Raw genomic sequence first — 25282 nt, 5'->3', positions numbered from 1 at the left:
ATCTGTGTAATAGGGTACTTCTATATTGATGTATAAGGCTTCGTTCACACTAGCATCAGATTTCTGTTTATTCACCCCGGTATAAAAAAAAAACATACACAAAAATGAAGAAATAAACAGAAATACAGCAAACATAGCTTAACCCCTACGGGACTCAGCCTATTTTGGCCTAAAGGACGCGGCCCCATTTTTCATATCTGGCCTGTGTCACTATAAGTGGTTATAGCGTGGGAACGCTATGAGATATCCAGGGGATTTTGAGATTGTTTTCTCGTGACACATTGTACTTCAAATTAGTTTAAAAATTTGGATGAAATCTTTTGCGTTTAGTTATGAAAAAAAACAAAATTTGGCAAAAATTTTTTAAAATTCTTTATTTTCAACGTTCTAAATTCTCTACTTTTGATGCAGATAGTCATAGCACCCAAATAAATTCATAACTTACATTTCCCAAATGTCTGCTTTATGTTGGCATGGTTTTTTAAGATTCCACATATTTTACTAGAATGTTATGAGGCTCAGAATTTAGGTGCCATTTTTCACATTTTTTGTAAAATCACCAAAACCCGTATTTAGATGGACCTGCTCAACTTCTAATTGACACTGAGAGGCCTAAATAATAGTGAGACTCGTAAATTACCCCATTGTGGAAACTACACACCTCAACGTATGAAAAACCACTTTTAAGAAGTTTGTTAAACCTTTACGTGTTTTATAGGGGTTAAAACAAAACGGAGGTGGAGTCTGCAAATTGTAATATTTTTTCACAATACACTCATTTTGGGTGGAAAATTAAACATTTAAAATGTATTAAATGAAAAAAGGCTCCACAAAGTTTCTCCCGAGTACACGGATACCCCATATGTGGTGGTAACCTGCTGTATGGGCGCACGGCCGGGCATAGAAGGGAAAGAGGCGCCATCCAGATCAGATTTGCTATGTCACATTGTACAGGCTATAATTTTTTTCTTTTTTTTAATGAGGACCTATAGGGGCTTATTTCTTTTGCCACATGAGATGCACTTTTCTAATACATAATTTTGGGGCATCTATAGCTAATTGGTGAGATTTAATTAACTCTTTGTTGGTGGAGGAAATGAAAATCATCAATTTTTAGGAAAATTTGTATGTGGTTTTTTTTTTGGCCGTTAACCATACCATAAAAATAGTATATTATTTTTATTCTATGGGTCGCCACGATTATGAAAATACTTCATTTATATATATTTTTAATTTTTACCATTTTTACTGAATAAAAAGTAATTTGGCAAAATTGTTGTTAATTTTAGCATCACCGTCTTTCATATGTACAACTTTTTTATTTTTCACCTCACAAATCTGTTTAAGGGCTTATTTTATGCAAGAATGATTGCTCTTTTTAATGGTCTTATTTTAGATTGCGTAACTTTTTTAAATCACTTTTTTTAGAGCATTTTTAAAGGGCATTAATAAAAAATCATCTTTTTCAGAGAGAGTTTTTTTAGGTTGTTTTTTACGGGGTTCACTTTGCGGATCTAATAACGATTCTGTTTTATTATACAGATTGTTACGGACGCAGGGATACCAAATATGTGGGGGTTTTGTGTATTTTATTCAATTGTACTGAATAAAAACTAATTTGGAGAAAATCTTATTCATTTTAGCATCACCATCTTTTTATATGCATAACTTTTTTATTTTTTGGCTGACAAATCTTGTTAGGGGCTTATTTTTTGCGAGAACAGTTGTTCTTTTTAGTGGGCTTATTTTAGAGTGCATAACATTTTTTAAATCACTTTTTAGAGCATTTTTTATAGGGTATTAATTAAAAATTATCTTTTTTCGGAACGTTTTTTGCGTTTTTTTCCTCCGGCGTTTACCGTGCGGGTCCAGTAACAATTCTGTTTTATTATGCAGATTGTTACGGACGCGGCAATACCAAATATGCGGGTTTTTTTTGTGTTTTTATGTTTTTTATACTTTATTAAGTTTTTTTTTATGGGAAAGTGACATTTTAGGGGCTTATATTTTAAGTATTTATTTTTTATTTATTATAATGTGTAGTGTTAAGTGTTTTTGCATATTTTTACTTCTACATACTTGAACTTAAACCAGTGATGCTCTGATCACTGGTTTAAGTCCAATACACTGCTCTACAATACTATTTTATTGTAGAGCAGTGTAAACTGTCTGAGCAAGCTTGCGCATGCTCAGACAGTTTGCAGTCAGACCCGGAAGGGGTCTGGCTGCCATGGAGACCGGGCAGCTCCGGGGCACATGCCAGTCCTCGGAGCTGCCCGGAAGAGGATCGGATCCCCCGGTAAGCGGCACGGGGGATCCGATCCACAGCAGGAACACCCTTACACGCCGCGGTCATGCTTGACCGCGGCGTGTAAGGGGTTAACACCCGCGATCGGAGTCGGCTCCGATCGCGGGTGTTACAGCGCGGTGTCAGCTGTGATAGACAGCTGACAGCCGCTGCTTCTGGTACCGGCTCCGTTCGTGAGCCGGTCCCAGAAGCTGGACGTTATACTACGTCCCGGTGCGCTAAGCATATAGCCCCGGGGACGTAGTATAACGTCGTGGTGCGCCTAGGGGTTAAGACATGGGGGAATATTTATCAGAAGTGTCTGAGAGCAGAACTGTTCTAGTTTCTAGCAACAAATCAGAGCTCAGCTTTCATTTTCCCAAAGCTGTTTATAAAGTTACAGCTCAGCTGTGATTGGTTAGAACAGTTTTACCTCAGACACTTCTGAGAAATCTCCCCTTTAGTGTCCTATAGTGTCTTCATGGTTAAAATAACACTTTGCTTTCCAAGTGTGGGTTACACCATGGACTCTTAGGGCTCATTCAGACGGATGAGTTTGAGTTAACTCAGTATTGTATCTGCATCTTTTTTTTTTTTTTTCACCTCCGTATTGTATAGTTTTTTTTTTTTGTCACATCTGCAAAAATACAGATGATTTTGTTATCTGTTTTTTGTTCTGCCCAGATGGTTTCCTGCCAACATTTGAGGAAAAAATGGACCCCATACGGATGTTATCCGTGTGTTGTAGTTTTTTTTTCGTGGATCCATTATTAATTCCTTTATTTATATAGCACATAGATTACGCAGCGCTGCACAGAGCTTGCCAAATCAGTCCCTGTCCTCAATGGGGCTCACAATCTAATCGCCCTACCAGTATGTTTTGGAGTGTGGGAGGAAACCGGAGGACCCGGAGGAAACCCGACCAAACACGGAGAGAACATACAAACTCTTGACTTCTATGGAGGTCTGTGTTCTGCATGTGAGAAAAAAATAGTGCATGCCGCAATTTTTTTTCTCACGTATGTGTAAACGGATCCATAGGAATCAATGGGTCAGTTTTATCTGCGATAAAACAGGTAGCATACAGACCTCAAAAAGCACTTCTCCCTTACTTTTGATCCAGGCACTGTTACTGTGGTAATTATCTTATATTTGTTATCCAAGGCCTCCTTCCTTCTAAAACCAACTTTTATAATTATGCTAATGGGTCTCAAGGACTCTGGGGGGGTGTTACCGGAGCACTTCTGTGCTGCAGCCTCGCAGCCTTACACTGTGCAGGAGCCCTTATCCTTTCCCACTGTGCGAGATAACATCAGGCAGTGTTAGGGAAGTGCTAGGGCTAGCAGTGTAACAACCTGTGAATCTGCAGCGTGGATGGGCCCTGGTAACACCTCTAGAGCCCTTCATGATCATTAGCATAATTATAGTTGATATAGTTTAGAAGAAAGGTGGCCGTGGGTAACAAATATAAGAAGATTATCATAGTCGCCGTGCCTGGATCTATGAGTAATTGTAACAGGTTTGCTTTAAAGATCCAGTGTAGCCCATCCCACATGTCTGCTATATGTCCTGAATATACCTCCTTTGCTGCCTGATATAGGAGTAGCACTATAACACTACCACATTGATCTTTATCTCTTTTTTTTTTTCACCTATAAAATACATTTACTATATGATCTGTACATATCCGGCACCGGCTGCCAAGCCCTGTACATTAAAGGGACGGCGCCATGATGAGATGATCTGTGCAAACCTGCAGCCACAACGTACAGGCTAAGACTTGCTGCTGGTTCGAGGCATCACAGATCTCACCTTGTGCCTCTATGTCAGCTATAACAGCTGTAAGTAAGTAACACAGAGCTGCCAAATACAGAGGAGCAGGCACAGATGTGGAGAGGGCTGCAGAGGTACTACACACTACCTACCTTCTATGTCTGCTACTTATATGTTATGTAGAATAGTGTTAGCTGTACAGGCGCTTGGAGTGCAATGAGATGCTCATGATTTATTTAAAGCCATGTATCTTACTCAAGTGCATTTCAGTTTTGAAGGGGTTTTTGCATCTATCTATGACCTATCTGTACGACCCGCACCTATCCTGAGACCCAGAGATCCGCTTGAATACTTGAGCTTTGGTTGGAATCTCTAGTGAAGTCACTTGGAGTAATGGAAGTAGCGAAGCCGGCAGCCTTGTCATTGACATGCATGGAGAGTCTTTGGGACTATATATATATATATATATATATATATATATATATATATATATATATATATATATATATATATATATATATATATATATATATCTCTCCTTTATACCTTCCACAGCAGTTTCACTAAGATTCTTCCTGGACTTAACGCAGTTTTCCAGCTTATTAATATGAATGAGCGAGCTAAGGGTTAGGTCAGTAATATCCTATTGTTGAGGGTCAGACGCTTAGCCCAGCACCCATACTGATATATGATGCATGGAATCCCTGCTTACTCGTGGAACGATAGAGCTGTCATCACAATAACAATGCACGTTGCTATTGTTTTGTAGAAAAGCAGAAACACATTGAATCATACGTCACTATGATACACAGAGTCCAGTCCACAGCACTATGGTTGGTCCATGAAACCGGACGCTGCATGATCTATGAATCTTGTACTGACCATAAATGTGTGTAAAGGAGCTTAACTAGACAAATATATCCTGCTGTTTCTAGAGACCCTTGGTTAGCTAAGTTGTAGCTTCACAGGCTGTTACAATGAGCAGAGCAGGTCTTCTCTCCCCCCTGCATGTCCAGCTGCTGCTTGATTACACAGGCAGAAGGATGAGCGAGACTCCTTTGGCTCATTGTAACAGTCTGTGAATCTGCATTATGAGGGACTCTGGAATCGCCCCCAGAGCCCTTCAGACTCATAAGCATAATAGTAAATGTTGATTTTAGTATGTAGGAGGCCATGGACAGCAAATATAATAAGATTACCACAGTCTCTGTGCCTGGATCTATGAGTAGGTGTCCTTGGTTATCATGATGGATTCTGTTGGTGGGTTAAACAAAGTGATTATCTGGTGCCATGTGGTTGACCAGGCAGCTATAGGCCTATTAATGGCAGCTCTGCCATCTGTGGAAGCCTATTAGTCCCATCCACTTTGGGTTGGGTGACCTGTCTGACTCCCATCAGTATCGCACGGAGGGTTTTGTCCCCTCGCTGCTGTTCTGTCTCCTAATAAGTTCCTTTTGTCTGTCACATCCCATGGCTCCAGCGGTAATATAGCCCGGCTATAATATCAGGAGCCTTTATGGCTCGAACCTTGTATCGTAAGCTCTGGCGTCGCTGTCTTGTGTAGGAAACGCTCTGGGAGACGTGTGAGGGTCATGGTTAATGTGGCGGCGGCTTGTTTAGTGTTCAGTCTCTGACCTGCATGGAAGAAAACTGGTGCCGATCACGGTGTGTGCCAAAGAATGTGAATTATTCCAGTAGCAGAGAAGGCCTGACCTTGTGTTTATTCTGGGTGCACTTGGGATAGGCCTCTGGCGCCCCCCTCCTCCGGTCTCATACCAGCTCTATTTATGTCCTGGAGGATGTGGAAGCCGTAGTCCAGGACCCCTGAAGATGTCGTCTTGTCCTGTGCTGGTAATCTGGAATGTGACATTATCCCCATAAGGATATTCAGCGCTGTGTTCTTATAAGTGCAGGGGGTCACCGGCTCCAGCACTAGATCTAAGGTGCTGTGTGTATCTACCTTTTATTTTTACACTTTCTGTGTTTCGCGTCCTATAATGAGCCCTTTTGTGGACAGAGGTCTTCATTTTTTGCTAGAAGAGTAGTAACACTCCTTTTACCGCTTTTGAGGAGTATTTTTAGCCCAGTAGGAGGGATGTTACATTTTTAGAAATACAAATAATCCATAAACCTATATATAGATAATAGATAAATCATTACTGTTTTCTGTGCTCAATGGCGTTGTCCACTTTCAGCAAATTAATATTATTTTTGTGTAATAAAAAGTTATACAATTTTGCAATATATTTTCTGTTAGAATTCCTCACTGTTTTCTCTCTCGTCGTTGTCATTCTATAGGAAGTTTCATTGTTTATTTCTTTCCCTGGTCATGTGATGTCACACAGCTGCAAGGCTCATTATGTCCCTGGTCATGTGATGTCACACAGGTGCATGGCTCATTATATCCCCGGGCATGTGATGTCACACAGGTGCACGGTTTGATATGTCCCTGGTCATGTGATGTCACACAGGTGCACGGCTCGTTATATCCCCGGTCATGTGATGTCACACAGGTGCACGGCTCGTTATATCCCCGGTCATGTGATGTCACACAGGTGCACGGCTCGTTATATCCCCGGTCATGTGATGTCACACAGGTGCACGGCTCGTTATATCCCCGGTCATGTGATGTCACACAGGTGCACGCTCGTTATATCCCCGGTCATGTGATGTCACACAGGTGCACGGCTCGTTATATCCCCGGTCATGTGATGTCACACAGGTGTATGGCTCATTATATCCCCGGGCATGTGATGTCACACAGGTGCACGGTTTGATATATCCCTGGTCATGTGATGTCACACAGGTGCACGGCTCATTATATCCCCGGTCATGTGATGTCACACAAGTGCACGGCTCGTTATATCCCCGGTCAAGTGATGTCACACAGGTGCACGGCTCGTTATATCCCCGGTCATGTGATGTCACACAGGTGTATGGCTCATTATATCCCCGGTCATGTGATGTCACACAGGTGCACGGTTTGATATATCCCTGGTCATGTGATGTCACACAGGTGCACGGCTCATTATATCCCCGGTCAAGTGATGTCACACAGGTGCACGGCTCATTATATCCACGGTCATGTGATGTCACACAGGTGCACGGCTCGTTATACCCCCGGTCATGTGATGTCACACAGGTGCACGGCTCGTTATACCCCAGGTCATGTGATGTCACACAGGTGCACGGCTCGTTATACCCCCGGTCATGTGATGTCACACAGGTGCACGGCTCGTTATACCCCCGGTCATGTGATGTCACACAGGTGCACGGCTCGTTATACCCCCGGTCATGTGATGTCACACAGGTGCACGGCTCGTTATACCCCCGGTCATGTGATGTCACACAGGTGCACGGCTCGTTATACCCCCGGTCATGTGATGTCACACAGGTGCACGGCTCGTTAAACCCCCGGTCATGTGATGTCACACAGGTGCACGGCTCGTTATACCCCCGGTCATGTGATGTCACACAGGTGCACGGCTCGTTATACCCCCGGTCATGTGATGTCACACAGGTGCACGGCTCGTTATACCCCCGGTCATGTGATGTCACACAGGTGCACGGCTCGTTATACCCCCGGTCATGTGATGTCACACAGGTGCACGGCTCGTTAAACCCCCGGTCATGTGATGTCACACAGGTGCACGGCTCGTTATACCCCCGGTCATGTGATGTCACACAGGTGCACGGCTCGTTATACCCCCGGTCATGTGATGTCACACAGGTGCACGGCTCGTTATACCCCTGGTCATGTGATGTCACACAGGTGCACGGCTCGTTATACCCCCGGTCATGTGATGTCACACAGGTGCACGGCTCGTTATACCCCCGGTCATGTGATGTCACACAGGTGCACGGCTCGTTAAACCCCCGGTCATGTGATGTCACACAGGTGCACGGCTCGTTATACCCCCGGTCATGTGATGTCACACAGGTGCACGGCTCGTTATACCCCCGGTCATGTGATGTCACACAGGTGCACGGCTCGTTAAACCCCCGGTCATGTGATGTCACACAGGTGCACGGCTCGTTATATCCCCGGTCATGTGATGTCACACAGGTGCACGGCTCGTTATACCCCCGGTCATGTGATGTCACACAGGTGCACGGCTCGTTATACCCCCGGTCATGTGAAGTCACACAGGTGCACGGCTCGTTATACCCCCGGTCATGTGATGTCACACAGGTGCACGGCTCGTTAAACCCCCGGTCATGTGATGTCACACAGGTGCACGGCTCGTTATACCCCCGGTCATGTGATGTCACACAGGTGCACGGCTCGTTATACCCCCGGTCATGTGATGTCACACAGGTGCACGGATCGTTATACCCCCGGTCATGTGATGTCACACAGGTGCACGGCTCGTTATACCCCCGGTCATGTGATGTCACACAGGTGCACGGCTCGTTATACCCCCGCTCATGTGATGTCACACAGGTGCACGGCTCGTTATATCCCCGGTCATGTGATGTCACACAGGTGCACGGCTCGTTACATCACAGAGCTCTAATTACACTCTGTGATGCGAGACAGGTGCATGGCTCGTTATATTACAGAGTATAATCAGAGCTCTGTGATGTAACAAGCAGAGCACCTGTGTGACATCACATGATCAGAAACTGATTTTTATCGACAGGAAGTAAACAATAGTGTGAAAACTAAATTGTGAAAAGAAATTGATACAGAAAGAATATTGGAAAATTGTAGAAAGTTTTATTACAATCTCTCTGATGTTATGATTTTTCCATGATTTTTTGTCATATGTGATTCCCCCTTTAAAAACAAACGGAGTGATGTTCATATTGTGTATTTTTCTTGAGTCAAAAGATGCTTTGTGTTCTCCCGTTCAGTAATTTATCAGCAAATCCAGTGATATTCCTACAAGTAAATCCACTAAACACTGTATAGTGTGTACGTACAATGGGGACTAGTCACGCAGCTTTCATCACTTGGAGAAACATGGTGAATGTAATAAGTAGTAGAAACCAGCAGTGAAACAATAACCTGAAGTGTATAGGCTGTTATTTGTGATCACTAAATAATAATAGCTTCTATTTACTGTTTAGAAAGTGCTAAGTAAAAGGTAGGGGAGGGGAGCAGCATGAGGTGAAGAGAAAGACAGAGAAAGTTCTGTAGAATCACAGACTGGGATGGAGGAACTGATAGGGAACAGAGGAGATCTTGCAGCTAACTATTCTGTGTAGGAGAGTTCTGCATCCATAGCACATCTATCATGGTGGTCGATGTCCTTTAAAGGGTTATTCACATAACATATATTTTGCTGGGGAGTTTCTGTGTCTCATTTTTATAGTTGTCTCTGTGAATCCAGCGTTTTCTGTACATTCCAAGTCCAGTACTCAGTGTCTGGGCCGGGACTTCCTTTACATTGTCCGTTGCCGCTTGATGTTTGTATTGTTTTGTCTCCACACACCAAATCTGTTTCTTGTCCTTGGTTTGTGCTTTGTAAGACTATAGGGTGTTCATATCTGTAGACCAAATCTTTATTTACTGTTCTAGGCTAATGCTGGGAAACCTTAAAGGAGAACTCCACTTTTAAAGCAGATATTGACAACATTTTATAGTATAGGATAAAAAGAAAATATTGTTGTGTATGTCCCTTTATGGTTGCCATTAGTATATCAGTGAAAGGTAAGTCACATTCGGTGCATTCGCCTGAGGCCCTCGGCTTCACTCACACACCATGGCACAGGTGGCAGGAGTAGAGAACCCCTCATGTATAGTATTTTTTTATTATTTATTTTTAATGCACTCTGACATTGCCCATATATGGCAATTTTTGACACTAACACACCACTCCATCCCAAATGACCCTGATTTGTTGTATGTTAATCATAACAAGTAAGTCGCAAGGGAGGTTCCCTTCCAATCAAGTGATAACGGCTGAGCTGCAATACCAAACATGGCCACTGTACAATGTATTTTGGATAAACTAGATACTCCTGAGAATTGTGACCTTGATCACCCATTCTAATAATGTGTATATCCGGATCACCTATTCCAAGGGTGGCAAACCTATGGCACCCAGGCCAGACAGGTTGAGTGACTCTGGGTCTCCCCCTGCAGTCCTGGGTGGCCCAGGATGTACGGCGTTTAGCGCTATTTTAATACAACACTTCCTTGGACTGCAGGAGGTGCAAGGCAGGGCTGGATTGTGGCTCCCTGCGATTCTTCCTCTTCACGGGGACTCTGAAAGAATGAGGGGAAATATCCATCCAAATGTATGGGTGTCCTCCCTGCGATTCTTCCTCTTCACGGGGACTCTGAAAGAATGAGGGGAAATATCCATCCAAATGTATGGCTTCCATCCAAATGTATGGGTGTCCTCAAAACACCAAAACGATTGTAATCTGTGGCACAGCGGGGAGTAATAGGCTGCTGATTAAATTGCTGTGTCAGCACTTTGTGATAAATACCGTATATACTCGTGTATAAGCCGAGTTTTTCAGCACAAAAAATGTCTTCTTGCTTCTCTAACTTCGTGCTGGGCGCCGCCATTGTTTTTCTTCCAGGCGGCGCCTAGTATGACGTCAGCAGCGGCGCATCATACTAGGCGCCGTCCGCGGGAGAGCAATGGCGGCGCCCGGCACGAAGTTAGAGAAGCAAGAAGACGGCCACGGAAGCCAGAAGAGGACCCGCGCGGACATCGGGGGAGCAGCGCTGCACGTCAGGGCCACCGGAGGGTGAGTATACAAGTTTATTATTATTTTTTTTTAATGCTGGGCAAGCTGTATACTACTGGGGGCAGTGCTGTATACTACTGGGGGCAGTGCTGTATACTACTGGGGGCAGTGCTGTATACTACTGGGGGCAGTGCTGTATACTACTGGGGGCAGTGCTGTATACTACTGGGGGCAGTGCTGTATACTACTGGGGGCAGTGCTGTATACTACTGGGGGCAGTGCTGTATACTACTGGGGGCAGTGCTGTATACTACTGGGGGCAGTGCTGTATACTACTGGGGGCAGTGCTGTATACTACTGGGGGCAGTGCTGTATACTACTGGGGGCAGGGCTGTATACTACTGGGGGCAGGGCTGTATACTACTGGGGGCAGGGCTGTATACTACTGGGGGCAGGGCTGTATACTACTGGGGGCAGGGCTGTATACTACTGGGGGCAGGGCTGTATACTACTGGGGGCAGGGCTGTATACTACTGGGGGCTGGGCTGTATACTACTGGGGGCAGGCTGGCTACATACTGGTGGGGTCTGTGACCAATGCATTTCCCACCCTCGGCTTATACTCGAGTCAATAGGTTTTCCCAGTTTTTGATGGTAAAATTAGAGGTCTTGGCTTATACTCGGGTCGGCTTATACTCGAGTATATACGGTATGTGTGTTTTTTGGCTGCAGTTTGGACACTTGGCCTCTAAAAGGTTCAGTGTCACTGACCCCTCCTAATGATAAAAATAATCTTTATATAGCGCCAGCGCTGCTATATACAAATAAAATAAGACCTAAAAGAACAATAACATTGTCGGATGATAGGATTGAGGATGGAAATGTAAATATCTATCAGTTACCCTAATTATATAATTCATCATTATTACATAATAATATGTAAATCTAAAATCCTGGAATACCCCTTTAAATATCTTCGAGCAGTGAGGAGTTAGAAAGACGCCAGGTTTCTTAGGATTTGAGTCCTTTATGGCATAGAATTGCGCTATAACCTGACGCAGTCTCTATGGAATCCTTGTGCTACCCTCTCTCCACCCACTTGGCATGGAGGTGGCATTGGAGGTTAAATAGTCGCAATTCCTTGCCATAAAAAAATTGATAAATCCCCCCAAATGTTTCACCTGTTCTGTGTAGACCCCCACATTTGGTTTTTGGCTTAAAATAACTGATACACCTGAAGTGTTAACTGTCCCTAGTAAATTCCAGTGCAATTGTGATTATAGAAAATGTGTGCATTTTCTTTTTTTTTTTTTTTATAATATTTGAAGACAAAAATAAGAAACATTAAATAATTTGTTTGCCGTAATAGTTTTCTTTATTGTATCGTAAATTTTTTTTGATGCCCATAACCAGAGGTCGCATTAACGCCTCACCACGCGTCATAGACGCGTGATGAGGCGCCATTACCCCCCAAAATAATTGCCATGCGTAAAGTTACGCTTGGCAATTATTCCTTGCAGCGCGCAGGCTGAGCGGCCCGGCGCGCGCTGCAAAAGAGGTAAATGTCCCGCGATCACAGCGCGCGCCGGGCCGCTCAGCGGGACACGTGACACAGTGATCTGTGTCAGCAGCGCTCCCGAGCGAGAGCGCAGGCCCCGCGATACCTGTGGACAGCGGGGCTGCGTTTATGTCGGGACTTCAGAGCAAGGCCGGGTGAGTGTGTGCAGTGTTCTGTGTGTAGTGGAGTGTGTGCTGTGTGTAGTGGAGTGTGTGCTGTGTGTAGTGGAGTGTGTGCTGTGTGTAGTGGAGTGTGTGCTGTGTGTAGTGGAGTGTGTGCTGTGTGGAGTGTGTGCTGTGTGTAGTGGAGTGTGTGCTGTGTGTAGTGGAGTGTGTGCTGTGTGTAGTGGAGTGTGTGCTGTGTGTAGTGGAGTGTGTGCTGTGTGTAGTGGAGTGTGTGCTGTGTGTAGTGGAGTGTGCGCTGTGTGTAGTGGAGTGTGCGCTGTGTGTAGTGGAGTGTGCGCTGTGTGTAGTGGAGTGTGCGCTGTGTGTAGTGGAGTGTGCGCTGTGTGTAGTGGAGTGTGCGCTGTGTGTAGTGGAGTGTGCGCTGTGTGTAGTGGAGTGTGCGCTGTGTGTAGTGGAGTGTGCGCTGTGTGTAGTGGAGTGTGCGCTGTGTGTAGTGGAGTGTGCGCTGTGTGTAGTGGAGTGTGCGCTGTGTGTAGTGGAGTGTGCGCTGTGTGTAGTGGAGTGTGCGCTGTGTGTAGTGGAGTGTGCGCTGTGTGTAGTGGAGTGTGCGCTGTGTGTAGTGGAGTGTGCGCTGTGTGTAGTGGAGTGGAGTGTGCGCTGTGTGTAGTGGAGTGGAGTGTGCGCTGTGTGTAGTGGAGTGGAGTGTGCGCTGTGTGTAGTGGAGTGGAGTGTGCGCTGTGTGTAGTGGAGTGGAGTGTGCGCTGTGTGTAGTGGAGTGGAGTGTGCGCTGTGTGTAGTGGAGTGGAGTGTGCGCTGTGTGTAGTGGAGTGGAGTGTGCGCTGTGTGTAGTGGAGTGGAGTGTGCGCTGTGTGTAGTGGAGTGGAGTGTGCGCTGTGTGTAGTGGAGTGGAGTGTGCGCTGTGTGTAGTGGAGTGGAGTGTGCGCTGTGTGTAGTGGAGTGGAGTGTGCGCTGTGTGTAGTGGAGTGGAGTGTGCGCTGTGTGTAGTGTAGTGGAGTGTGCGCTGTGTGTAGTGTAGTGGAGTGTGCGCTGTGTGTAGTGGAGTGGAGTGTGCGCTGTGTGTAGTGGAGTGGAGTGTGCGCTGTGTGTAGTGGAGTGGAGTGTGCGCTGTGTGTAGTGGAGTGGAGTGTGTGTAGTGTAGTGGTGTGGAGTGTGCGCTGTGTGTAGTGTAGTGGTGTGGAGTGTGCGCTGTGTGTAGTGTAGTGGTGTGGAGTGTGCGCTGTGTGTAGTGTAGTGGTGTGGAGTGTGCGCTGTGTGTAGTGTAGTGGTGTGGAGTGTGCGCTGTGTGTAGTGTAGTGGTGTGGAGTGTGCGCTGTGTGTAGTGTAGTGGTGTGGAGTGTGCGCTGTGTGTAGTGTAGTGGTGTGGAGTGTGCGCTGTGTGTAGTGTAGTGGTGTGGAGTGTGCGCTGTGTGTAGTGTAGTGGTGTGGAGTGTGCGCTGTGTGTAGTGTAGTGGTGTGGAGTGTGCGCTGTGTGTAGTGGAGTGGAGTGTGCGCTGTGTGTAGTGTAGTGGAGTGGAGTGTGCGCTGTGTGTAGTGTAGTGGAGTGGAGTGTGCGCTGTGTGTAGTGTAGTGGAGTGGAGTGTGCGCTGTGTGTAGTGTAGTGGAGTGGAGTGTGCGCTGTGTGTAGTGGAGTGGAGTGGAGTGTGCGCTGTGTGTAGTGGAGTGGAGTGGAGTGTGCGCTGTGTGTAGTGGAGTGGAGTGGAGTGTGCGCTGTGTGTAGTGGAGTGTGTGCTGTGTGTAGTGGAGTGGAGTGTGTGCTGTGTGTAGTGGAGTGGAGTGTGTGTAGTGGAGTGGAGTGGAGTGGAGTGTGTGCTGTGTGTAGTGGAGTGGAGTGGAGTGTGTGCTGTGTGTAGTGGAGTGGAGTGGAGTGTGTGCTGTGTGTAGTGGAGTGGAGTGGAGTGTGTGCTGTGTGTAGTGGAGTGGAGTGGAGTGTGTGCTGTGTGTAGTGGAGTGGAGTGGAGTGTGTGCTGTGTGTAGTGGAGTGGAGTGTGTGTAGTGGAGTGGAGTGGAGTGTGTGCTGTGTGTAGTGGAGTGGAGTGGAGTGTGTGCTGTGTGTAGTGGAGTGGAGTGGAGTGTGTGCTGTGTGTAGTGGAGTGGAGTGGAGTGTGTGCTGTGTGTAGTGGAGTGGAGTGGAGTGTGTGCTGTGTGTAGTGGAGTGGAGTGGAGTGTGTGCTGTGTGTAGTGGAGTGGAGTGGAGTGTGTGCTGTGTGTAGTGGAGTGGAGTGGAGTGTGTGCTGTGTGTAGTGGAGTGTAGTGGAGTGGAGTGGAGTGTGTGCTGTGTGGAGTGGAGTGTGTGTAGTGGAGTGGAGTGGAGTGTGTGCTGTGTGTAGTGGAGTGGAGTGGAGTGTGTGCTGTGTGTAGTGGAGTGGAGTGGAGTGTGTGCTGTGTGTAGTGGAGTGGAGTGGAGTGTGTGCTGTGTGTAGTGGAGTGTGTGCTGTGTGTAGTGGAGTGTGTGCTGTGTGTAGTGGAGTGTGTGCTGTGTGTAGTGGAGTGTAGTGGAGTGTGTGCTGTGTGTAGTGGAGTGTAGTGGAGTGTGTGCTGTGTGTAGTGGAGTGTGTGCTGTGTGTAGTGGAGTGTGTGCTGTGTGTAGTGGAGTGGAGTGGAGTGTGTGCTGTGTGTAGTGGAGTGGAGTGTGTGCTGTGTGTAGTGGAGTGGAGTGTGTGCTGTGTGTAGTGGAGTGGAGTGGAGTGTGTGCTGTGTGTAGTGGAGTGGAGTGGAGTGTGTGCTGTGTGTAGTGGAGTGGAGTGGAGTGTGTGCTGTGTGTAGTGGAGTGGAGTGGAGTGTGTGCTGTGTGTAGTGGAGTGGAGTGGAGTGTGTGCTGTGTGTAGTGGAGTGGAGTGGAGTGTGTGCTGTGTGTAGTGGAGTGGAGTGGAGTGTGTGCTGTGTGTAGTGGAGTGTGTGCTGTGTGTAGTGGAGTGTAGTGGAGTGTGTGCTGTGTGTAGTGGAGTGGAGTGGAGTGTGTGCTGTGTGTAGTGGAGTGGAGTGGAGTGGAGTGTGTGCTGTGTGTAGTGGAGTGGAGTGTGTGCTGTGTGGAGTGGAGTGTGTGCTGTGTGTAGTGGAGTGGAGTGGAGTGTGTGCTGTGTGTAGTGGAGTGGAGTGGAGTGTGTGCTGTGTGTAGTGGAGTGGAGTGTGTGCTGTGTGTAGTGGAGTGGAGTGGAGTGTGTGCTGTGTGTAGTGGAGTGGAGTGGAGTGTGTGCTGTGTGTAGTGGAGTGGAGTGGAGTGTGTGCTGTGTGTAGTGGAGTGTGTGCTGTGTGTAGTGGAGTGGAGTGGAGTGTGTGCTGTGTGTAGTGGAGTGTAGTGGAGTGTGTGCTGTGTGTAGTGGAGTGTAGTGGAGTGTGTGCTGTGTGTAGTGGAGTGTGTGCTGTGTGTAGTGGAGTGGAGTGGAGTGGAGTGTGTGCTGTGTGTAGTGGAGTGGAGTGGAGTGGAGTGTGTGCTGTGTGTAGTGGAGTGGAGTGGAGTGTGTGCTGTGTGTAGTGGAGTGGAGTGGAGTGTGTGCTGTGTGTAGTGGAGTGGAGTGGAGTGTGTGCTGTGTGTAGTGGAGTGGAGTGGAGTGTGTGCTGTGTGTAGTGGAGTGGAGTGGAGTGTGTGCTGTGTGTAGTGGAGTGGAGTGGAGTGTGTGCTGTGTGTAGTGGAGTGGAGTGGAGTGTGTGCTGTGTGTAGTGGAGTGGAGTGGAGTGTGTGCTGTGTGTAGTGGAGTGTGTGCTGTGTGTAGTGGAGTGTGTGCTGTGTGTAGTGGAGTGTGTGCTGTGTGTAGTGGAGTGTAGTGGAGTGTGTGCTGTGTGTAGTGGAGTGTAGTGGAGTGTGTGCTGTGTGTAGTGGAGTGTAGTGGAGTGTGTGCTGTGTGTAGTGGAGTGTGTGCTGTGTGTAGTGGAGTGGAGTGGAGTGTGTGCTGTGTGTAGTGGAGTGGAGTGTGTGCTGTGTGTAGTGGAGTGGAGTGTGTGTAGTGGAGTGGAGTGGAGTGTGTGCTGTGTGTAGTGGAGTGGAGTGGAGTGTGTGCTGTGTGTAGTGGAGTGGAGTGGAGTGTGTGCTGTGTGTAGTGGAGTGGAGTGGAGTGTGTGCTGTGTGTAGTGGAGTGTAGTGGAGTGTGTGCTGTGTGTAGTGGAGTGTAGTGGAGTGTGTGCTGTGTGTAGTGGAGTGTGTGCTGTGTGTAGTGGAGTGTGTGCTGTGTGTAGTGGAGTGTAGTGGAGTGTGTGCTGTGTGTAGTGGAGTGTAGTGGAGTGTGTGCTGTGTGTAGTGGAGTGTAGTGGAGTGTGTGCTGTGTGTAGTGGAGTGTGTGCTGTGTGTAGTGGAGTGGAGTGGAGTGGAGTGTGTGCTGTGTGTAGTGGAGTGGAGTGTGTGCTGTGTGTAGTGGAGTGGAGTGTGTGCTGTGTGTAGTGGAGTGGAGTGTGTGTAGTGGAGTGGAGTGTGTGTAGTGGAGTGTAGTGTGCGCAGTGTGCTGTGTGTAGTGGAGTGGAGTGTGTGTAGTGGAGTGGAGTGTGTGTAGTGGAGTGTAGTGTGCGCTGTGTGTAGTGTGGTGTGCGCAGTGTGCGAGTGTAGTGTAGTGTGGTGTGCGTAGTGTGCGCAGTGTGCTGTGTGTAGTGTGCGCAGTGTGCTGTGTGTAGTGTAGTGTGCGCAGTGTGCGAGTGTAGTGTAGTGTGGTGTGCGTAGTGTGCGCAGTGTGCTGTGTGTAGTGTAGTGTGCGCAGTGTGCGAGTGTAGTGTAGTGTGGTGTGCGTAGTGTGCGCAGTGTGCTGTGTGTAGTGTAGTGTGTGCAGTGTGCGAGTGTAGTGTAGTGTGGTGTGCGTAGTGTGCGCAGTGTGCTGTGTGTAGTGTAGTGTGTGCAGTGTGCGAGTGTAGTGTAGTGTGCGCAGTGTGCGAGTGTAGTGTGTGCGGTGTATTACCGAAATTTTCATACTCCTCCTCGGGTAAAAATACTCCTCAAAAATGGTGAGAGGAGTATTTTTACCCTTCTCGAAAAATGTTAGTGCGACCTCTGCCCATAACTGTTTTCTATTGTCGTGTATGGGCCTATGTGATTCTAATTGGGTCCTATTGTCCTCTATAGTAGTCACTCAAATGGGAGGAGCTGTGGGGCAAGTCCACTACATAGATCGCACACAGCAGTACAGCTACAATCCTTCAATATAAATCCACATTACACCCGGTCCCCTACTTAAGGACACCCAACTTTTAGACAACCCCTAGTTAAAGATGGACCCCTCTGCCCACTGTAACCACTGGTGAACTCTCTGGATGATATTACTATAGTCCCAGACTGCAATGATCAGCTGTAAGATGTCTGTAATGAAGCTTTATTGATAATCCGCGGTCCAATTACACCAAAAAATTTTAAACTCCAATTGTCACTGGGACAAAAGAAAAAGAAATTGTCTAGAACGACAATTATAAAATACAGGCGGTCCCCTACTTAAGGACACCCAACTTGCAGACAACCCATAGTTACAGACGGACCCCTCTGCCCACTGTGACCTCTGGTGAAGCTCTCTGGATGCTTTACTATAGTCCCAGACTGCACTGATCAGCTGTAAGGTGTCTGTAATGAAGCTTTATTGATAATTCTTGGTCCAATTACAGCAAAAATTTTGAAACTCCGATTGTCACTGGGACAAATGAAAAGAAATTGTCTAGAACTTCCATTATAAAATATAGTTTCGACTTACATACAAACTCAACTTAAGAACAAACCTCCAGACCCTATCTTGTATGTAACCCGGGGACTGCCTGTATACAGTTTCGACTTGCATACAAATTCAACTTAAGAACAAACCTCCAGACCCTATCTTGTATGTAACCAGGGGACTGCCTGTACTAACAACACACAAAGGTATTGAGGCTTCTACATAATACTGTCTGCAGTTTTACATGGTCAGACCTGCGGACTGTTTCCCAAATCACCCTTTAATAAAACCAGCATTTATTTGTTTTACCTTTGTGCACATAACCTTTTTTCTTCTATGTTTCCTAATGCCAATTTTTTTGAAAAAAAAAGTAGCTAGTGTGCGTAAAAACGTTTATTTCTTTTACCCAAATGGAAAAGAACTAGTGATTCTTAGTGAGGTTCCTTTCTATAAGATGCACCTCAGATTCCAAAAAGTAAAAATATATGGACACAAATGAAAAATTCCCTGGTGGTCATACACCTGCACCATACACAGACATACATGGCTCTGCTGCAGCAATCCATTCACTCATACACTGTTCTGAATCGCCAATCCATTCACTCACACACAGCTCTGCTGCATCCATTTATACACATACACAGCTCTGCTGCGTCCATCCACTCACAAGTCACACAGCTCTGCTGCGTCCATCCACTCACAAGTCACACAGCTCTGCAGCATCCATTCACCCACACACAGCTCTGCTGCATCCATCCACTCACAAGTCACACAGCTCTGCTGCATCCATTCATTCACATGTCACACAGCTCTGCTGCATCCATTCATTCACATGTCACACAGCTCTGCTGCATCCATCCACTCACAAGTCACACAGCTCTGCTGCATCCATCCACTCACAAGTCACACAGCTCTGCGGCATCCATCCACTCACAAGTCACACAGCTCTGCTGCGTCCATCCACTCACAAGTCACACAGCTCTGCAGCATCCATTCACCCACACACAGCTCTGCTGCATCCATCCACTCACAAGTCACACAGATCTGCTGCATCCATTCACTCACAAGTCACACAGCTCTGCGGCATCCATTCATTCACATGTCACACAGCTCTGCTGCATCCATCCACTCACAAGTCACACAGCTCTGCTGCATCCATCCACTCACAAGTCACACAGCTCTGCTGCATCCATTCACTCACAAGTCACACAGCTCTGCTGCGTCCATTCACTCACAAGTCACACAGCTCTGCGGCATCCATTCATTCACATGTCACATAGCTCTGCTGCATCCATCCACTCACAAGTCACACAGCTCTGCTGCATCCATCCACTCACAAGTCACACAGCTCTGCGGCATCCATCCATCCGTTCACCCACACACAGCTCTCCTGTATCCATATAGAAATCTTCTTGTACTCGGTCTAAATATATTTTTTACGTGGGTGTTTACTTTTAAATGTCTATTACACAGCGCAAAATAGGATTTCAAGTAATTACATCTAAATTTAATGGTTTCCAAGGAAGCCATAATAGATGTGACTGTGCCTCGGTCACGGTTAATCAGCTTTGGGATTTTTTCGTTTGTATCCCAAGAAAACTTGTAACGAAATAATTGATCTAATTTTATGTTTTTTTCAGCTAAGTGCCGTAAAATGAGTTATGTTTTTTTGAACGATTTTCATGAACTTTTGGTCTTTGGGCTGTTCTAATGATCGTTGTATATATTGGTCTTAAGGATCTGGCCGTGATTCAGGAATAATTGTCCAATAATAGGGGTTGTAGTTGTACTAAAGAGTCTATACTGTTCTTAGGAGAAGGAGTACTTGAAGGAGAGAATTAAAGTCCACCTTAACTTTTTTTTTTTTAAATTGTATAAATGAATAGTGCAGATAATAATAAACTTTTGATCAACTTTATTATAGTTTATTATTAGAGATGAGCGAGCACTAAAATGCTCGGGTGCTCGTTATTCGAGACGAACTTTTCCAGATGCTCGAGTGCTCGTCTCGAATAACGAGCCCCATTGAAGTCAATGGGAGACTCGAGCATTTTTCAAAGGGACCATGGTTCGGGAATAAAATGTGTTATTTAATTGAAAAAGAATGTCTTCTGATAAGTTAGCAGATGTATGCAAACATCTGCAATCTATTCTTCACTGTTCCGCGCGTATATTATCTCCCGACAAGTTAGCAGATGTGAAGAACAGTGAAGAATAGAATAAAAACAGTGACCACAGGATCATTTAAGTGAAAAACGCAGTGAAAAACACAGTGAAGAATAGATTGCAGATGTTCGGCACATCTGCTTACTTGTCGGGGTGATACGCTGTCCCGGGATCCGCTCCTCTTCTTCCACTGAAGTCTCCCCGCGCTGCCCGCTGTCTCCCCCGCGCTGCCCGCTGTCTCCCCCGCGCTGCCCGCTGTCTCCCCCGCGCTGCCCGCTGTCTCCCCCGCGCTGCCCGCTGTCTCCCCCGCGCTGCCCGCTGTCTCCCCCGCGCTGCCCGCTGTCTCCCCCGCGCTGCCCGCTGTCTCCCCCGCGCTGCCCGCTGTCTCCCCCGCGCTGCCCGCTGTCTCCCTGCTGCCGTTCCGCGCGTATCTTCCGACAAGTAAGCAGATGCGCCGAACATCTGTAATCTATTCTTCACTGTGTTCACTGTTTTTATTCTATTCTTCACTGTTCTTCACTGTGTTTTTTTAATTAAATGCTCGATCTCGAGCAGGGGAAATACTCGTCCGAGCAACGAGCCGTTTCATGTACCTTAATACTCGAACGAGCATCAAGCTCGGACGAGTATACTCGCTCATCTCTATTTATTATTATACAGTTTGTGTGAATCGGCTTTCTGTCCTGTATCAAGGAACCTGAGAGATCAAGGAACCTGATAAAGTGTATGTCACGGGTGCTCCTGCGACCCATGTGCCTCCCCGAGCACCAGGAGCCCCGCGGCAGCGCTTACCTTCCCTTGTTCCAGCAGCAGTCCCCTCGCTCCCGTTCCCGTCTTCTAGGGTGCACTCGCGCCGACCCTGTCAATTATGATATTTTAGAAATTGCACCATTCAATTTGTGAAAAATCCACTTTAAGAAGTGTGTTAACCCTTTGGATGTTTCACAGGGGTTAAAACAAAATGGAGGTGTAATTTACAAGCTGTAATATTTTTTTTTTGACAATGCATTAATTTTGGCCAAAAATTAAACTGTCACAAAGTATTAAATGACGAAAAACTCCACAAAGTCTGATACCCAATTTCTCCCGAGTATGAGGATGCCCCATATGTGGTGGTGACTGCTGTATGGGGGCACGGCCGGGGATAGAAGGGAAGCAGCGCTATTCAGAGCAGATCTGCAACGTCACACTTTACAGGCTATTAAATGTTAATTTTTTTTTGTAATTTGGACATATGGGGGATTAAATTTTTGTGGATGAGATCCACTTTTCAGGTACGTCATTTACGGGGGGCTCAATAGCTAATACAGGCAGTCCCCTGGTTACATCCAAGATAGGTTCCATAGGTTTGTTCTTAAGTTGAATTTGTATGTAAGTCGAAACTGTATATTTTATAATGGAAGTTCTAGACAATTGTTTTTCTTTTGCCCCAGTGACAATTGGAGTTTCAAAATTTTTGCTGTAATTGGACCAAGAATTATCAATAAAGCTTCATTACAGACATCTTACAGCTGATCATTGCAGTCTGGGACTATAGTAAAGCATCCAGAGAGCTTCACCAGAGGTCACAGGGGGCAGAGGGGTCCGTCTGTAACTATGGGTTGTCTGTAAGTCGGGTGTCCTTAAGTAGGGGACCGCCTGTAATCAGATTTTATTAACTCTTTCTTGGTGGTGGTTAATAAAACATTAATTCTTGTTTATGGTTTTTTGCATTGTTTTCCCGGACGTTCACCGTACCATAAAAATACCATTCTCTTTATTCTGTGGGCCTTCACGATTACGGTGATACCCCATTTATATGCCGGTAGCTTTTTTATGGTAAACTTGTTTTGCAGAATATAGAACTCATTTTGTGAGAAATTTGCTAGTTTTTGCATCACTATGTAACGATGGGAAGAACATTTATATTTTTTTTGTTTACAGAGCTGGTTTAGAGCTTATTTTTTTGTGGGCAAGCTGTACTTTTTCTTTATTCATTATGTATTGTAGCGTGTTTTTTTTTTTTTTTTTTAACAGCGCTCACCGTACGGGTTCAGTGACAATTTTATTTTATTGAACGGGTTGTTAGGGACATTGTGATACCCAATATGTTGTGTGGTTTTTTTTTTCCTTTGGTGATTTTTCGCTACATGGGACTTTTTATTCTTTTTTTTTTTTTTTTTTTAATTTTTTTTAATTGCACTTTTTTTTTAAAACTTTTCTTTCACTGTGTTGTTATAGAATTGTTTCCCATAAATCCCTTACTCATGCAATCCCTTCCCTTCCTTGATGGACAAGTGTCTTTTTTTCAACCGTATAAACCAGTGATGGTGAACCTTTTGGAGACAAACTACAACAAAAATCGACTTATTTTCCAGTGAAGTGCCAACATGGCATTTTAAGCAGTAACTTATTGCTACCTGTTCTTCCACATCTTTCAACTGTATCGCCCCCGTCAGTCTCAGTCAGTGATGGAGTTGGGTTTGAACACAGCCCATGGATATCAGAGGATTTACTGGATCTTGTAGAAAGCTCCTTGGATGTAGGAGCCTTTATGGGGCTCCCCTGGGGTTTTCTCATTGGTAATAAGTAACAGCTGCTCATACAGTAAGTCTTGGTGCTTCATATGGAAGGACGTGAGGAGCCGCTACGACTGATCTGTAGTCTAATTTGTGATCTCATCTCCTTTCCTTTTAGAAAACGCGGAATCGTTTGACCTCAAGCAGTTTTTTGACCAGAACTTCTCACATATCTACTATGTTTTCTTCGAGAACTTTGTGATTATCGAGACGTCTTTGAAACAAAAAGGTAAGACCTGACACGACAAGCTAAAGGGTTGTGTGATAAGTGTCTGTGTACTGAGGGGTCAGGATAAGGGGGTCCTCTACCTATTTGTATGGAACGTACAAGATAGGTTCTGCAGGTTTGCTCTTAAGTTGAGTTTGTATGCAAGTCGGAACTGTATAGTTTATTATTGTAACCCCAGTCAAAAATTTTTTGGTCTCTGTGACAATTGGATTTTAAAAATGTTGGACCAGGATTAACAATAAAGCTTCATTACAGACACCTGTGATAACTGTTAGAGCTGTTTATTGTAGCATGGGACTTAAGTACAGTAAATGACCAATTATGAGAGGTCCGTTTGTAACTAGGGGTTGTATGTAAGTCAGGTGTTCCTAAGTAGGGGACCACCTGTACTAGAATTACAATTCGTTGTAGTGGTGTAATAAATAATGCATTCCCTTTAAATCTTTCCTACATCTAGTGTTTCCCTCTCTCTCCCCCAGGAACAATCCTGATCCTGAATGCCCCCTCTCATTGGGACACATGTCATTTGTGGCTTAGTATTTTTTCTTCTTTTTTTGCAACTTTTTTTTGGGGCGTCTAAGACCACCTCCCTTCAACGTTTGCCATGTTTGAGATTTCTGCAGTGTTCCTTGAGTTATCACCTGATTCCAAATGTGAAAGTTTCTTTTTTTTTAAAAAAGGCTTTAAAAGGAAATCTACCATCAAAATCCATCCTGATAAACCAGGGACACTTGGGGTGCGGTCACACGTTGCGTTGAACGCATGTGTTTAAAAACGCATTGCACCAGCTGAAGAGAGATTTGCCTAACTAAACAGCTGTCAACACTTACGTTTACAAAACGCTTGCGTTAACATTTGCGTTTAAACGCAACGTGTGACCGCACCCTCGCTCATAGATCCAGGCGCCGTGACTGTGGTCATAATCTTATATTTGTAATCCATGGCCTCCTTCCTTCTAATAACAACTTTTACAAATGATAGATAAAATCTTAAAATTAGATTTTAGAAGGAAGGAGGCCATGGATAATGAATGTAATATTTCCACAGTCAAGGTGCCTGGATCTATGAGTTAGTTCCCCTTGTTTATCATGATGGATTTCATTTAACTCCTGTTATGCCACGTGTATTAATAAGGTGACCCACTTGGATACATTTGAGCAGCAGAAAAGCCAAACAAAAATAGTATGTGTACAAAACCAGATTTGTGATCCATGTGCCCCATTGATAAGTTATATGATACATCAGATCGGTGTGCAAGTACAGGCAGTCCCCAGGGTACGTACAAGATAGGGTCCGGAGGTTTGTTCTTAAGTTGAATATGTATGTAAGTCGAAACTGTATATTTTATAATTGTAGATCCAGGCAAAAGATAAATTTTGGCCCCAGTGACATTTTTTGCTGTAATGGGACCAAGGATTATCAATAAAGCTTCATTACAGACACCTTACAGCTGATCATTGCAGCCTGGGACTATAGTAAAGCATCCAAAAAGCTTCACCAGAGGTCAGAGGGGTCTGTCTGAAGCAGATTCTGCTATAAAGTTTAAAAAATGTTAACACCGCGATACAGCGGTTTATAACACTAACGAAAGTAAGTACCGGCACCAGCTCACCCTGAGCTGGTGCTCGGTATTTACAGCTTACCCCTACCATTTGAAATGGTAGGTTTCCTTTAAAGATTAATAAATTTGTATGTACAGGCAGACTCGTTTGATTGTGAAAGGTGACACCCATTATATAGGTTATAACCTTATAGGTTATTCTGTAAATCCCCTAAATGCAGAGCCATAAGAAACAATGTTCCACCATTCTTCCTCCATGCCTGGAAGACCATCGAGTTTCCTTTAATAGGCATCTTCAAGATTGTGATTAAGTTCTTTTTAAGTTCTTTGCTTTTCACGGTAACGTATCTATATATTGTTTCTTTTTATTTTAGGTCACAAGTCTCAGCGGGAAGAGCTTGATGCCATCCTTTTTATCTTTGAGGTAATAAAAGTTTTAAAGTTTATATTTCCCAGCTGGTCTTATCTGGCTAGCTATATACTGGAGGGCAGGGGCTGGCCGGCTATATACTGGGGGCCAGGGGTTGGCTAGCTTCGTACTGGGCGACATGGGCTGGCTAGCTATATACTAGGGGAACTGTATAGCTATATACTGGAGAGGAGGAAGCGGGCTGGCTATTTACTGGGGAAGGCAGGGGACTGGTTAGCTATATACAGGGGTTGGCCAGCTATATACTGGGAGGCTGGGGCTGGCCAGCTATATACTGGGGGGCTGGGGCTGGCCAGCTATATACTGGGGGGC

General features: G+C 45.6%; 1 protein-coding gene across 6 annotated transcripts in view; it reads left to right on the top strand.

Annotated features, from left to right (window-relative positions):
- RALGAPA1 (Ral GTPase activating protein catalytic subunit alpha 1) overlaps positions 1–25282 on the top strand; it is a 130605-nt gene that overhangs the window by 5749 nt on the left and 99574 nt on the right. For all 6 annotated transcript variants that reach the window (XM_072115523.1, XM_072115528.1, XM_072115527.1 and 3 more), the window contains exons 2-3: positions 22869–22979; positions 24915–24964. In XM_072115523.1, coding sequence (XP_071971624.1) covers positions 22869–22979; positions 24915–24964 — 161 coding nt within the window. The remainder of the gene's footprint in view (positions 1–22868; positions 22980–24914; positions 24965–25282) is intronic.

This window comes from Engystomops pustulosus, chromosome 7 (genome assembly GCF_040894005.1).
Source record: "Engystomops pustulosus chromosome 7, aEngPut4.maternal, whole genome shotgun sequence".
NCBI lineage: Eukaryota > Metazoa > Chordata > Amphibia > Anura > Leptodactylidae > Engystomops > Engystomops pustulosus.
The sequence above is the reverse complement of the archived record's forward strand: the minus strand, read 5'-3'. Positions and strand labels throughout refer to the sequence as shown.